This window comes from Phyllopteryx taeniolatus, chromosome 22, assembly GCF_024500385.1.
Source record: "Phyllopteryx taeniolatus isolate TA_2022b chromosome 22, UOR_Ptae_1.2, whole genome shotgun sequence".
Classification (NCBI taxonomy): domain Eukaryota; kingdom Metazoa; phylum Chordata; class Actinopteri; order Syngnathiformes; family Syngnathidae; genus Phyllopteryx; species Phyllopteryx taeniolatus.
Window position 1 is genome coordinate 1,072,819 of NC_084523.1, and position 15,612 is coordinate 1,088,430.

Below are 15,612 nucleotides of genomic sequence, written 5' to 3' on the forward strand. Positions count from 1 at the left end.
AGCCTGCACATACGGTGCCAAATTGTGCACCTTTTATTAAAGTTGGCTCATTGCTGCCGACCAAGAAACGAAAATACAACCATAGAACGGCTTGTCCTATGTATTGGACGACATTTAGGTTATAACAAACCACCTTTGCGTTCGGTAAAGTAGACTCACGTTAGCCTTTCCCGAATGTGCTACTGTTTGGACGGCGGGATTCTTATTGGACGGGAGAACAACGTCATCAGTCAGCGACGTTGAAACGGTGTTTCTGTTTACCTCGACGTTCCCTACACACCCGAATGCAGAGAATTCTACATTTTAGTAAAATATAGACATATATGAGTGTTTTCTAACCGTTAACGCTCTGTCGGTAAGTGATTTTGACACCGAGAGCTGCATTGTGTGTGTTTATATGGCTCTATTATGTTCATGTGCGTGGCTAACTAACTCCACGTTTCTAAATTGTAATTTTAAATTGTGTATTTTTCTCCAAGTGTCGTATGAATTCAACATGAGCGGAGGCTTAGCACCGAGCAAAAGCACTGTATATGTGTCCAACCTGCCATTCTCTCTCACCAATAACGACCTCCATAAGGTAATGTAGCATCTGTAAGGGTTTCCACGTTAAAGCTGTTATTTAAACTGCCTTTTTTTTTTTTTTGTGCAAAAACATACAAATAACAAAACGCTTATAATGATTTCAGCTGTTTACCAAATATGGAAAAGTGGTTAAGTGAGTATCATTGGTCTTTTTTTTTTTTTTCACCTTTTAGAAATCATGTCATTTTATTTAACACATAAACCCTGTGATGGTATTGTAATGGCTTTCCATTTCTCAGGGTTACAATTGTGAAAGATAAAGACACCCACAAAAGCAAAGGAGTGGCATTTGTTCTATTTCTGGACAGAGAGTCAGCTCATAACTGTGCAAGAGCAGTGAACAACAAGCAGGTGGGTGACATCTTCTCAAACGTTTATTTGTATTCTTGTTATTGCATGTGAGTTAGCGATGTGCTTGCCTTCCAGTTGTTTGGCAGAACTGTGAAAGCCAGTATTGCAATCGACAATGGACGAGCAACTGAGTTTATCAGGAGGCGCAACTACACAGACAAGAGCAGGTGTTACGAATGTGGGGTTAGTACAAATGTGATTTTCTTGTTTCTTTCCCCTTCTGTTGCTGTGTGCATTTGCATTATTTAACAGCTATTTAGTATTGTGTCAAAATATAACAGGATATGGGACATATGAGCTATGCATGCCCCAAAAATATGCTGGGGGAGAGAGAGCCACCAAAGAAGAAGGAAAAGAAAAAGAAGAAAAAAACTCAGCAAATAGAACATGTGTGAGTAACAACACATTTCTGAAAATAGGATGCATTTTCTCTGAATGCCTGATGCCTTTTATTTCTCTCGTAGTGAAGAAGAAGAACTGGAAAGTGAAGAAGAAGGAGAGGATCCAGCCCTCGATAGTCTTAGTCGAGCCATAGCTTTTCAGGTAATGGGCAGACAGAGAGAATTACTTTTAAAGCCAAGGTAGTAAGATGAATAAATGACTTGTTTCTTCTGTATCCTTACAGCAAGCACGTATCGACGAAGAGGAGAAGCAAAAAAAACCCATAGTTGTGTCCCAGGATGGCAGCACGCATCCTTCTACATCCGCAGACTCCAGGAAACTACGGATCAAAAAGAGCGCATACTTTAGTGATGAGGAAGAGCTGAGTGACTAACGGGTACTTTTTTGTTGTTGTTGGGTTATAGTTTTTTTTCTTTTTTTTAAACATCTTTGTCTTTTAAACTGGAATACATCCGGAATATTCTGCTGTATCCATCCATTTTCTATAGCGCTTGTGCTCATTAAATTCATGGGCGAGCTAAAGCCTATGAGGTGTGGGGGGGTGGGGTGTACACCTTGGACCTGGCCGCCGCTAGTCAATCTCAGTATTTGGCAACATTGTACATACTGTAAATTGAATTTGTTGTAAATAAAAATGTTTTTGTGTTCTGCTTATTTCCGTTACACATCCTTAGAGCCCTGTTATACAACGTCTACCTACCCGCTTTTCAATTAGTGCTGTGACTAAAGAGTTTCCCGTGACGTCCATACTATACACTAGCGGTGGGCCACATACCCATTCTTTAATCCGGCCCAGCCAACCTTTTACATTATCAAGAGTCCTGTAGTATTTGCTACAAATTGGCCATTTTTAGAATTGCGCTACCATGAACAGTATGCATTTTTTTCTGGAGTAAACCAGCCCCCTATATAGCGAGTACTAAAAATACCCCCAAAAAATTACTTTTTTCTTTTTTTTTTTTGCAAATCACTTAAAACACATCAACAGAAATTAATATCTGTGAAGACTTTGGTGTCAGTGGGTTCTATGGACTGGATGGGGGAGCATTTTCCATTTCGGAAAAAGGCCCCACGCACATAGGGCACATAGGGTAAAAAAATGGTGGGCATGTGCCCCAAGTGACCACCAAGGCTCCACCGCCTCTGGTTATACACTTTTATAGCCTGTTTAAAAAGGACAAATACAGTATATAAAAAAAAAACAATCTCTCAAAGGGTGCTTGAGCATCAGGAACACTTGGCGTCCTACATGTGAGAATTCAGGGCAAATGACGGCGCTGTGGAGCCATCATGAGGAATGTCAGCCTCCGGAAGTAACGCCGCCCATGATTGGCCGAGGCCAGTCACGTGACTGGCTCCCCAAGCGGAGTTTCCACGACAGCTGGAAGCCGAAACGGCAACGGGCGCATCGCTTCTTCTCTCAAAAGAATCGGGACGAGAGAGAGAGAGAGAGAAAAACAGGCTTCTGCTCGTCTCGGCAACCCCCCACCCCCCCACCCCAGAGACACCCTGGTCTGGCATGGGCGACAAGAGGAGTCCCACAAGGTAACGACGGCGGCTAGGGCGGCCTAGGCTAGTTAAATGAAGCCGTGTGGTGGGGGCAGACAGCAGCGATCGCGCGGGGGTAGGGGGGGGCAGGAAAAAAAAAAAAAAAAAAAAAGCCTTTTCTCCATGGTTTCTTCTTCCCCATTTCAGCGTGCGTGTGCTCGCGTGTGTGTGTGCGCGCGCGCGCGCGGCTGTTCGAACCTCATTACGGCGTCCGCGCGTTCACACGATTTCCCTTCTCTAATCCGCGAGCCAGATGTGTGTGCCATCGATAGCCGCGGCTCGGCTCCCCTTGTCTTCATGCTTGTGCGTTCCCCCTCGCTTATTCGCCTGTGTTGGTTTTTCAAGGCCGAAGCGTCAACCGAAGCCCTCCTCCGACGAGGGGTTTTGGGACTGCAGCGTGTGCACGTACAAGAACACGGCGGAGGCTTTTAAGTGCATGATGTGTGATGTCAGGAAAGGGACATCAACAAGGTAAGACGTTCATTTCTATCATATTCGCTCGCTCATGCCATCTGTGATTACCTTTCTGGTTATTATTTACGACTCTCATTTCAAATATCACCGCAGTTTTTTTTCCCCAGTGGATTATCAGTCAGTGAAAAATAGCACGTCTCGTCTTGGCCGTGAGTGATATTACTTTTCATCATCCCAACAGTTATCGGAAGGAAAATATTGGGACTTTTTCTGGCAGTGATGTCATGGCCTCGCTGGAAGATGACAGCTTCCAATCAGATTGCGCTGATGTCACCCTTCAGTGTTTCCCAACCTTTAACTGAGCCATTTTTTTTTTGGACAAGTCTCACGCAGAAACGTCACACATAAAAAAGTAATACAATAAAATAAATTATACACAGGTTAATTATGTACCTTGTGCCATCTAAGGGAAGAGCATTTCATTGTTCTTTCTGTCACTATACGTCGCTGGCATTGATAGATAAACATGTATTATTTGTAGTCAATATCAGCTAGAGATATTTGATTCACACTTTTTTTTCCCAGACTGACACCAATACCACTAGTACTTTTCATTCATAAATTTCAATTAACACAATGATGCAAATGTTAATTCACTGACCTGTCAACCAGCCGCTGTGTAGCGCCAACTACTGGCGAGGAGGACTTACTCAATGTCAGATTTTTAATTTTATTTGCCTTAAGTATTTGTAGGTAGTTTTGGCAGCCTTCAAAAGTACCCAATACATTGAAATAAGGCCGGTATTAGCCCTCACCCATCCCTAATATCGACCAATTAATTGAAATTTGATAATTTCCTACAGCACACATCAGAGTGGTTGGGGGCTCACTGGCCTATAATAAACAGCCCTCAGTTTATACTTGGATAGTATGTGCGATGATGATATGTTATAAAGTATTAACCAGTATTTGACATGACATGACATGATGTCAAAATATCAAATTTTCTCTAAAGATATGTAGTGGACCCCCATATATTCTCAGTTCGGCGTCCGTGCATTTACCTTGAATTTTTTTTTTCCAATTTTTTAATTTAATTTTAAATCTTTTTTTTTTTAAATGGAGGAACAAAGCCTGAAAATGCTTATTGCCTTATATCCCCGCATATTTAAAAAAGAATTAGGGTTAAAAATATATATATATTTTTTCAATTCAATAATAATGGCGGTCCCTATTCCCTGTATCCTCTGTACACTTTTTCTATCAGTTGTCTGTTGTTTAATCAGTGCTTGTTCCGTGGTGTTGACACTGACCTTAGTGAGATGAAAGCACACACACATCCATTTTGCTGTACTCGATGATAGCGATGGAGGCAGGGTGGGGGGTGGAAGCTAACACACTCTGTGCCCCCTGTGCCGTCGCTGATGTGAGTGAAGTGATCCAGGAAATGAGTGTATTCCTGCCGGACACTCTGTAACAGGATGAATACACAACAAAGGGCTGAGCGGCAGGAAACGCAACTTTAGCACAACAACAAAAATGTGTGTGTGTGTGTGTGTGTGTGTGTGTGTGTGTGTGTGTGTGTGTGTGTGTGTGTGTGTGTGTGTGTGTGTGGGAGGGCTGACTGTGAAAAGAGGTTGTCACTGCAGCTGCTAGACAGACAGCCACAGCTTATTACTATGCAACAGCTTAATCAGCCTGCTGTCATCAGACACACTCTCATGCGCAGATGCACTCAACATGCACATTTCGCACTTGGCTGCACACGCATTCCGGTTTACATGTGTGGAGGGGACTGTAGGGTCTCCTCGACACTCTCTTGTGGACAACGGGTGGCACAATTTGAATATTTCAAAACATTTTTTTTTACCCTCCATGTTGGTGACCACATTTCAGCGTTGCTTTGGCTCGTTCCGGGTGCATCATTGTCGGATGTGGTCATCACGAAGCCCCAGGCCTCTTTTCCTGGGAGACTTTGCCCGCTGCCTTGTCCAGTGTGAACACACACACACATACTTTAGTAAAAAAAATAAATAAATAAAATGTACTACTCGCTGAACTTGCATTGAATGGAATTTTTATTGACATTGTTTCACATTATTCAGATAGCTTTTTTTGTTTTCCTGTCTGTATTGCAGTTGCAAACATAGAATTGAACACTTTTCCAGTCCCAGGGCTTAACAGTCTCTGGTTCGACCAGTAAACATTACACACAGTCGCGCTTTGCTGGCACAGTGCAAGAGGTTGATGAAACGTGCTTTTTCACTGGCTGCAATTCTCGGTGGCTCGATACAGTGATTTCCTCTCGTGTGGTGGTGCTGATGGTAGCAGCTTGCCTGCTGTCCCAGCTCCATCGACTCCATCGTCCAATGGACAATGACAATGGTTACTCCAACTTCGACTTCACCACTGAATGATACCGATGCGGGACTACCTCCAGCTCCATCCATTCCTTTGTCCAATGTCGCCCCAACAATGGTGGCTCCAACCTCGGCTTAAGCACTGAATGAGCAGCCAATATGGTTCCATATTCTTCATCACTGGTGTCAATAACCTTTTCTGTGGAAACAATTCAAAGTACAAACAACAAATAAATTGTAAGTATTTAAACAAAATGACCTGCCATCTGGATCTATTTCAGTTTTGATATATGTTCTAGCCTTGAAACTCGGCTAATCGTTCTTGCGTCATTAAAACTTTCCTAACCTTGGCCACCCGTTGGGGAGCCGATTCACAATGATTATTGACATGGGAGACTATGCACCGCAAAGCTTTGCATGGGCACAGAGAGAACACAGAAGTATTGGTTGTCTTCAAGAACACCACATGGTTGTCTTTCCTCAACAAACAGCTGTAACGCACACTACCCACATTATTTTGGGTGTCAGGAGAATTGGGACGGGATGGGCACACCTCTCCTTGATGGTAATCCTTGATAAACGCTTGCACAGATTTGTCACCAATTCTGAGAGCACCCAGTCCAAATCTGTGTGGGGATCATTGGTGTTTCTGGCCAATAATGCACATAAGGGCACGGCCGCAACTCCTCTCTTGCGACACTGGTTGAAGGGAATCATCTGGCTGAGACACACCAGTTTGCCAGTTCCATCCAGGCTTTGGTCGAAGGGCTCTGAGCAAGGGATTTGTTATGGTCATCGAGCATTGTGTTGAGATACCTGTGCGTTTTCTGAACATCTTCGGTGAATAGCATTAGTTTGGGCAAATTCCACCGAGACTCTCGGATGTTCCTCAGTGCTCGACTCCTTCCACATTTCCACTGGCTGTGATTGAGCCCCGAGCTCTTTCAACGGATTGCTTGTTTGCTTGAACCAGGGCATGCCCAGTTTTGTTAGCTAATGTTGGAATATGGACTCGGACTCTCCCTCTAAATCCCCATTCACTATCCATCTTGATAGTAACAAATGACTTACGAATCAGAATCGAATCTATAAAATATCTATTATTCATTACCTGGTTTTATTGGTTTTATGTGTTTTACTGTTCTACTCTATTGAACTATTTTATTTAATGCCTGTTCATATTTTATTGGATTGATCTCTGTTCTTATTGTTGCCACTTTTTTATTTCAAGCATATTTCAACATTATTATCTGCGGCGCTATTTTCTCCCCGCCGGTTAAATTGTCTGTAGTGTTTTAATGTTTGTAGTTCTCCCCTGCATGACAGATTGTATACAAATGCTGCAAAGTATGAATGTATACATTGGACAGTATATGGTTCTTCCCTTTCGGGGGGCTGTTTAAATGTAACCAGTTCACACTTTTCTGCCTCCATGACCCCAGAATGATGTACAAAATTCCCCCTGTGGTGAATGTGTTCGAGCCGCTTTTTGCACTCCTGTGACTGTTTGGAAAAACTCAATGCTCAGGCGCCATAACATTGGTCTGTATGCGCACATTGTAGGCGGAGAGCCACCTTTGCATAAAGTTTGGTGCAATACAAGCAGAAATGTATCTTGCTACACATTGTTTTTGTGCTACACGGTCATTAGAATGTCAGGCGGAAGCGTCTTTCAGCTAAAACGTCAAAATAATTCTCTTGACCATACATCCAATGAAAACCGTCTTCATCAAGACTGGTAATTAACCATGTGGAAGGATGGGAGTTTGTGATGATTAGATGTGGGCGGACATAGCCCACCACACTGCGTGGGCATGTCAAAAATAGATGCTGGATTAATTTAACAATAAATTCCTAATGGGGACCTGATTTTCCATCCCCGCACTGCAAAAGGTTCCCGTGAGTGACTGGGGAAACTGATCTATGTTCCCAAGACGTCATTAACACAAATTCTCACACACACTGCCCTGTACACACTGACACGCACACACACTGTTCTGACTAGCAGAGGACAAACACATGTTCTTGTGGACACCACTGGGAACTTCAAGGAGGAGGCGGGGGAACCACTAAATCATAGCCGTACGCGTTGGCCGATGAAACGTTGTCCCGCTGGCTTGCCAACACTGCGGCAGAGATGGTCACAGAGGTGGTCGCTGCTGTTAATGAGCGTACAAAATAGACAAGCGGCTTGCTCGGCGCGATGGTAAAGGGCAAACAACATGCAGCATACAAATGCAAGATGGAGACGGCTCCCTCGCTGGTGGACAGAGCTGTAAATATGAAAAACAGAGTGACAAAACTATCAGAATCGCTTCTCTGTTTGATGCAGTGCAGTTGTTTGAAGCTGAAGCTCTTGTGGACTATGGCATTGTAGTGTAAGATGTGACTACAAAAATATCAGGACAAGGATATGATTTATTTTGGTTTCATTTCTTTATATCACGAAAACCTGGTATTTGAACTGGGGTGTGTAGACTTTTCATATACACTGTAGCCGTGGTTCACTGTGTAAATCTGGGCTATAATCCTTTGGGGCGTACTATCCTTTGGGTACTTTTAACAAAAATCAGGGCTCGAGCGTTCCTCATTCCTTGGTTTTAAGACATTTGATATTCGGTACAGTTAGGGAACAAAATGCAAAACAAACCGCTTAATTTTTGTGTAGCTTCATTTAAAATGAAACATCAACAGCTTAAATCTTTTCTTTTCATGGAAGTGCAACATAAATTGTCTTTGTCTGAAGTGAGCAATTTCAGACAATAAACAATGAATTATTTTGCCATTAAAAACAGTAACAGCAGCATTTGTTATTGCTAAAAGGCATTTTTTACATCACTGGAAGTTTTTGTTGTTGGTTATTTTGTTGTTGTCAAGATATTACAGTTAAGTCAGTATGAGAGGGGACATACGCAGCCCTTTAAATGTCTACAGCAAACATATTCTATTATTTTTCTCCCCCAGCCTCTCTGATTTTTCTTCTTCTTTCTCCAACACCTATCCCCCCCCCCCCACCCCCCCGCCAATCTCCCCTTTCTGCATTTGCTCCCTCAGTGGAGTTGAACTTAACCCAGGGCGTCCTACGCTGACAGGCGGACTGATATACAGCTTTCATCACTGCTGCATAAACAAGCAGCAACCTTCTCTGTCAGCATTTGGAAGCGTTTCATCTCTGCTGCCACGGAATTGGGTTCGACGGCAGTATACAAACTGTGAATAGACCACGATGAATCATTATTGAAGCCTAACATGGGTTAATATCAGCCCAATCTCCATGCAAATGGGGCTCCCAGAGTTCACAAAGTAACACGAGGTGTGTTTGTTAGCGCCTATCTTGCGGTCAAACAGACTTTGTACAGCAGAGCCATGTTTGTTCTGACGCTTTTCCTGATGACGATCACACCCTTCAGGTTAAAGCTTCCAGTGCCCACGCTGCATACAAATAGTGAATGTACAACGAGGGGGGGCAACGAAGCGTGCCGTAGGCACGTCACCATGGCTCAAGATTACGGCTACGTGATAAGCCTGTAATTATGGCGCTGACACTGATGCATGACATTCAGCTCTGAGCGGGAGTCAGGAGGGGAGAATGTGGCGGCGTGGCTAGCGGGCTGTCTAAAAGGTGTCATAAACCACAGGACGCGACAAGCCATCTGTCCCCCCCCCCCCGCACACACACGCACACAATCATATACGCACAATGCTAGCATGTAGAGGCGAGGAGAGACATTAATCATCAGCTTGGATGAGCTCCCAGGAGCTAGCCTCGCTACCTGCTGATAAAAAATGCACGAGCGGGTCCTGACACACGGACGCCCACACCCGAGCAGAGAATGTGCGACAGAGCATAAAATAAGCTATTTTGCAACAATCATCACAGAGCTGGGATGAATGTTGTAGTATCAGTCATGTGGGTTGTTTGTTCATCGCACAAAGCCCTTTTTAGCACACAATGAGACCATCCATAGAGTCTTAAGAGCCACTATTGCCATTGCATGCATTATATCCCACCAGAGTGTGCAGATTGGTATGGTACACAGTAGTTGGGTGTAAGTTACATATATGCAACTCAAAAGTGAGCCTTAAGTCTTCTTAACCTTGGAGTTTCAAGCAAGTCACCACTAAATTTCAGGCAAGTCAAGGAATACAATCTTACTCAGTCACAACATATAGCTGTACGTTACCCACTTTACATGCAGTATTATCTGTCCTTGCGTTGGTTAACTGTACTGCCACATTCACAATCAAAGTTTTTAATGGCTCCAAAATCAGTTTCTGTATTGTCTACTATTTTGTCTTCGCAATTAAACGCATAACCGACATGAAGCTTTCTCCGTTTGATCAGCTATTGTTAACAGCCTACCTCTTTTTGCGGTAGGTCATAGTTGTTGTGTTTCTTATCTTTGAGTTAGGAACCTTACATGCTGCCATTCTCGTTTTCACGATTGTATCAAAAACACAATACTTGAATCCAAGTATAATTATCTTCGGAGCTCGCGCTATGTTACTTGCTTTCATGAAGTCGCCTCTGCACTCTGCATCATCGCCTACTGGTGGGTGGCCAAGTTTGAGCGCACGACACAAAAACCAACTTTTCTTTCAAAAACAAAAGGCACAACACATTGGAATGTAGCCAATCAAGAAGTGACCTGACTGAGGAACAAGGAAGTAAGGGTAAATAAAAATGAACAAGGACTACCCGAAAAACAAAGGCTAATGACTTCAGCCATAACCTTAATTTGAGAACTCGCCTCTAGCTCCCGCGATAGATTATAAAGTCCGCTTTCCCAGTTGTTGCCATGTTGCTTCTTCTTCAATTTTGTTAGATCCCGTTTGATCACGCAAGATTTCTGTCTTGGAGGACTAGATTCTAGATCGGTGGTGCAACAGAATCTTTATGTGTGTGGTGTGCTGTGTTGCGATTATCGCAGCGCTCCTCACACAGTATGATTAAACCTGTTAAATGTCAGATTTTTTTTTATCTTTATGTGTGAGGTCTATAAAAGATAAAATATCTCTTTAAGATTAAAAAAAAAAAAATGTAAAAAAACAATCGTTACGTGTGGACCAGGCCTTAGGTACCGTGTTAGTGGAAGAATAGCTAGCGTTGTCCTCTAGCTTGGCAGCGAACAGCAGTGTGATGGACGATTCCAGTACAGGTTCGACAATCAGGCGAAGGTCCTGTGAGGTTGACGCCGGAGGAGACTGTGTTAAACCAAATTGGTGGAAGTTAATAGCTAATCAGCTGGCAATGGCTAGCTAGTGTCACGACCCATAGTATTTTCTGGCTGTCAATCTGTATTGTTTGTGTATGTTAATATGTGTGTCCTGGTGCCCGGCTGGGACGTTCCGACTGCTCCTCCCTAATGGGTGGCCCTCGAGGCCGATTCGACCCAACAATCGGTGGCAAGGACGGCGGTCTGATGGACGATTGGATCCAAGGAACCCGGGCCATCCACCAGTTGCACTTGTTAATCAACTGCAGCTGAGTTGAATATTCAAATTGTTTGTGTTGCTCGTGCTGCCCTAGCAGTTGCCAGGGTGCACACTAATCAAGACTACATCCGCTGGTGGTGGCCAAGTAGTCCAAGTAGTTTTGCTTCAACTTCTTCGAGACATTGTGTCGTGAATCATCAACAATCAGTTACACACAATGAACACAATTTCTCACAATCAATAAAATGATTGCATAGATTATACCCAAGCGAGCCAAAGCATATCACAGTTCAAGAGCCTTCCAGTGGGCTATCAACAATCGCAATATGGTACCTTAAGTGTGCACACACTGCTGTCAATGGCCGAAATGAGTAAAAGAGTGCTATTATACTTTCATTAACTGGAAGTGTGGAGTTCCCCCTACTTCCACCCTTTTGGGAAGACTTTGTACAAACTTTGGTGTTTGTCTGTGGTAATTTTTTTGTCCAGCCAGATGTTGGAAGTGTGCAAAGTCAGCGGGTGTGTCGGTGAGGAGGGGAGCTCGAGGAGTGTGATAGCGCTAAACACTCAGTGGCGTGCATGTGTGTGTGCACGCAAGTAGTATGTGTTTATGACATATTTGGGCAGGGGTTAACCAGAGTTTCCCTGTCAGGAAAGTGAGTGTAAGGGATCAGTGGTAACTCTGATGTCTGCAGGATGGGAGAAGTTGAAGGTGGATTTAAAGGTGTGAATGATCGTTGCTAGGGAGAATTGTACTGATTAGACTAGTTACGAACCACCGAACATGCATATACAGTCGTTTAAAATGTTCATCGTACAATTGATTTTTTTTCCACATTCATAAATCAATAGACTCATTGCACACATGATTCCAAGGCCTAAGTGCAACGATAATAACCGTTCGATATGGTGAACAGACGCTCCTCTGTTTTGACGCTCTGTGCTAATATTAGATTGGCTGTATCCTCTTTCACTTCGAGGTTATTGAACTGGCAAAATGGGCGAGATTCTGTTTCATCGTAAAACTCAATATATTTAGGCGAGTAGAAGGCACAATATATATGGTTGTCATATTTCAGTCTGGTGAAGCATCTTTGAATTCAATCAAATAGAAGCTTTTGTTGCCTTTTCAGGAGTTCAGATATTTTGAGTTCTGCGAGCCTGCGCCTTTTAGCCCAAGGGCATGAAAGACAACGGGTGTTTTGTGAGCACTCGTCGGTTATGGCGGGCCCACAAAACAAGCTTTGTTACTTCAGGAGGAGGATCAGGTTTGTCAAGAAGAGCGGCAAATTGCTCCAACCACAACTGCGCGAGGATTTTAGGCGGCGTGGGAGGGGAGTGGGGGGCTTTTATTTAAAAGGTGTCAGCGGTTCCGCAGCACGGCGCTGACAAGACGGATATATTAGAAGATAGTTGCGTATCCTCTCCATCACGGTTATGTAGGCCAGAAGAGCCATTTGCATTGCACTCCAGTATTACCACACTTTCTCTAATGGTAAAGACACAGCAAACAAAATGACGGGGAGAGCTTTTTAAAGCCGAGCACCAAATTGGGTCACCATTGAATCATTAAACAACATTCATGCCCACAGAACTAATAGCACTGACATGCACAAGTCACATTTCTGCCATCCATTGCTTTCAGTCGGCAGTGCTTTTTAAAGAGTTCACACAAAGCTTAATGCAGTCAATTTACAAATTGGTCTTGTTGTCATATCAAGCTACCATAGAGTGAACAATATCAAAAATTAATGAGCACCGTGCTTGTCAGTGCATCCCATCATGCCCTTGTGCCTCACCCACGCGCGCCGTCTGTGCATGTGCGCAGCCATCTGCCCTAAGGTGCCTCAGAGCGTCATGTAGTTGGTGTTCATTTTTAAAACACGTGGACTGCAGGTATATGCAGTGTTGCTTTTTTATGCCAGTTCATGGGTGTTTGTGTGCACACAAGCGGGCACAAGATACGTGTCGGGCACTCTCAACAGATGGCCTTTTCAGAACACTTGCCTCTTGGCTTGGTCTCTTGCCAGCCTTCAAAACACACATGCACACACACTCCATGAAAGCAATACAGTTTCAGCCTTTGTACATGCACCAACAACTGCCATGGATCAGGTGATTGGAGAGGAATGTTTGACAGACAGCATTAAATTCAATGATATATATATATAATTCAATATCACCCAACCCCATTAAACATAAAATTCTGTTTTTAAATGGTGATTTTAGCCAAGGTTGAAGTCAGCCAAAAGATCTCAAAAAGCTGCAACAAAATGCCACGGACCCAAGAAATTCAAGAACAGATAAGAAATAAAGTAGACATCTATCACGCTGTAAAGGATTACAAAGCCACTTCTAAAACTTTAGGTACCTTCCCAGAAGTAGCCGCCCAACAGAAATTTACCCCAGAGCACAGTGACGACTCATTCAGGAGTTCACAAAGGAGGCCAGCGCAACATCTAAAGAAGTACAAGCCCCCCCCCTTGCCTCAGTTAAGGTCAGTGTTCATGACTCAACAATAAGGAAGAAACTGGGCAAAAATAGCATCCATGGCAGAGCTCCACGGCGAAAACCACTGCTGACCTGTAAGAATATAATAACAACAACAAAAAACATCTGTAGTGAATTTTGGGAGACTATTCTATGGACTGACGAGACAAAAGTTCTACTTTTTAGAAGGTCGGTGTCTCGTTACATCTTCCGTAAATGTAACACAGCATTGCAGAAAAAGAACATCACACTAACTGTCAAACATGGTGGTGGTAGTGTGGTAGGGTGGTCTTGGGCTGCTTTCTACTTCAGGACCTGGACGACTTGCTGTGATTGATGGAACCATGATTTTTTTGCTCTTTACCAGAAAATCCAGAAGTAGAATGTTCGGCCATCAGTTTGTGACCTCAAGCTGAAGTGTACTTGGGTTCTGCAGCAGGACAATGATCCAAAACACACCAGCAAGTCAACTTCTGAATGGCTTAAAAAAAACAAATTATTAAGGTTTTAGAAAGGCCTTCTTCGGTCCGGACTTGTATCCAATTGAAATGCTACGGCAAGATCTTAAAAAGGCTGTTAATGCTGAAAACCATTTGATACATTTCTTGCATTTGATTGTGCTTAATGAGGTGACCAGTTAATGTATAAATGCTGTGTAAGCTCGGAGTATGTACTGCGATGGCATTGTATAATGGGTTTTGAACGGCTGAATCTTTATTCTGCATGCACCAAGTGTCACCAAGTGCCAGTTTGAGGCACACTTTAGGTGCAACCCCCTAACCAACCCTGGCAGCCATTATTGGCTCTTGATTACGCCGGCGCGCTAGCACAATGTGCTCACTATGATTTTACCTCTCATTAATCTGCCACACGTCTCTTTTCCTCCCAACCCACCCCTGTCGTCCTTTCAAACCCCGACCCACCAGGAAGCCACGCCCAGTCTCCCAGCTTGTCTCGCAGCAGCAGGCCACTCAGCAGTTCGTGTTACCCTCGCAGCCCAAGAAGGAGAAGAAGGAGCGCGTCGAGCGAGAGAAGAGCGACAAAGAGCCGGCGCTCAAGAAGAACAGTCACAAGAAGATGAGGTGAGCGGGTTAGCACCAGGTGAAGGGGTGCACGGAGTTGTTGGAGTAATACTTCTTTAATTTTGATGTTTTTCAGGCCCAGGTTAAAAAACATTGACCGTAGCAGCGCCCAGCACCTGGAAGTGACGGTGGGCGACCTGACAGTCATCATCACGGACTTTAAGGAGAAGGCCAGGCCCTCGTCCACCTCGGCGTCGTCCTCCAGCGCCGCGTCATCCGCCGACCACCACAGCCAGAACGGCTCCAGCTCGGAAACCACAGAGAAGGGGCTCTCGCGCTCATCCTCGCCTCGGGGAGAGGGCAGCTCAGTTAACGGGGAGTCCCACTGAGCTCGCCCCTCTCCTTCCATCCCACTCCTACCTGGCTGATTTCCTTTCATGGAGATTTCCTTTTCAGCGGGAACTAGGACCCTTTTTCAGATCCAAGTTGAATCAGTCACCACGACTCTCATTTAGGAAGCATTACACATGACACTAGCCATGAACGGGAAGCTGCATTTTCACTTTGACAATTTTGTGCACTTGAGAGAATCCCACGCATTATGCTAAGCTTCCTCACTGACAGCTCTGATCTTATAACAGCCTCTTTTTTTTCCAGGACTGTGATTACATGCTCAGACAAGCTTTGGACAGTGTGAAGTGCTCCAGGGATGCACCTTGCTATTTTTTGGGGGGCTTACAGTGACCATCTATTACAGCCTGCGACCTCAAACTCACCACTCCCAAACTTCTACTTCTTATCAACTTCTGGTGTAGAATCTAGGAAGATGTTTTTGGAAACATCCAATAAAGACTGGGGAATATTGTTCAATAGGGTTATGCTTGTTTGTTCGCAGTTTTTTCTTTTTTTTGATTAAAGCCAACATTTAGGGAAGGTTTAGTATATTGTTAAGGGTAATACCAGTGTTTTTTTGTTTTTTTGGTGTTATTTTTATTGTGTGCCAG

General features: G+C 43.9%; 3 protein-coding genes and 1 long non-coding RNA gene across 18 annotated transcripts in view; 2 read left to right on the plus strand and 2 right to left on the minus strand.

Annotated features, from left to right (window-relative positions):
• pphln1 (periphilin 1) overlaps nt 1–272 on the minus strand; it is an 84,294-nt gene extending 84,022 nt beyond the window's left edge. For 6 of the 14 annotated variants that reach the window (XR_009786448.1, XR_009786450.1, XR_009786449.1 and 3 more), the window contains exon 1: nt 134–222. The gene's annotated coding sequence lies outside the window, so the exon portion shown is untranslated. Of the gene's footprint in view, nt 1–30 lie in introns of all 14 variants that reach the window. The other 8 variants (XM_061762102.1, XM_061762096.1, XM_061762105.1 and 5 more) reach the window with 8 other exon arrangements.
• Nucleotides 217–1,992, plus strand: zcrb1 (zinc finger CCHC-type and RNA binding motif 1). Its single transcript, XM_061762106.1, has 8 exons — nt 217–355; nt 480–580; nt 690–718; nt 825–936; nt 1,012–1,119; nt 1,218–1,327; nt 1,401–1,479; nt 1,562–1,992. Exons 2-8 carry the CDS (start codon nt 497–499, stop codon nt 1,709–1,711), a joined length of 672 nt encoding a protein of 223 aa, XP_061618090.1. The 5' UTR covers nt 217–355; nt 480–496; the 3' UTR covers nt 1,712–1,992.
• A 689-nt stretch (nt 1,993–2,681) lies between these two features.
• Nucleotides 2,682–15,478, plus strand: yaf2 (YY1 associated factor 2). Of its 2 annotated transcripts, XM_061762108.1 has the most exons (4): nt 2,682–2,883; nt 3,232–3,357; nt 14,513–14,668; nt 14,745–15,478. In XM_061762108.1, the coding sequence occupies exons 1-4, from the start codon at nt 2,858–2,860 to the stop codon at nt 14,995–14,997; spliced, it is 561 nt and encodes a 186-aa protein (XP_061618092.1). In that variant the 5' UTR covers nt 2,682–2,857; the 3' UTR covers nt 14,998–15,478. The 2 variants fall into 2 exon arrangements, with proteins under 2 accessions (XP_061618092.1, XP_061618091.1); XM_061762107.1 differs by lacking the exon at nt 2,682–2,883 and having other exon boundaries at nt 3,082–3,357.
• LOC133471938 (uncharacterized) lies at nt 5,527–10,615 on the minus strand. The gene is made up of 3 exons (XR_009786452.1): nt 10,024–10,615; nt 5,735–5,859; nt 5,527–5,657 (listed from the first exon to the last, which is right to left on the minus strand). It is a non-coding gene; the product is annotated as an uncharacterized LOC133471938 (long non-coding RNA).
• Nucleotides 15,479–15,612: the final 134 nt, after the last annotated feature.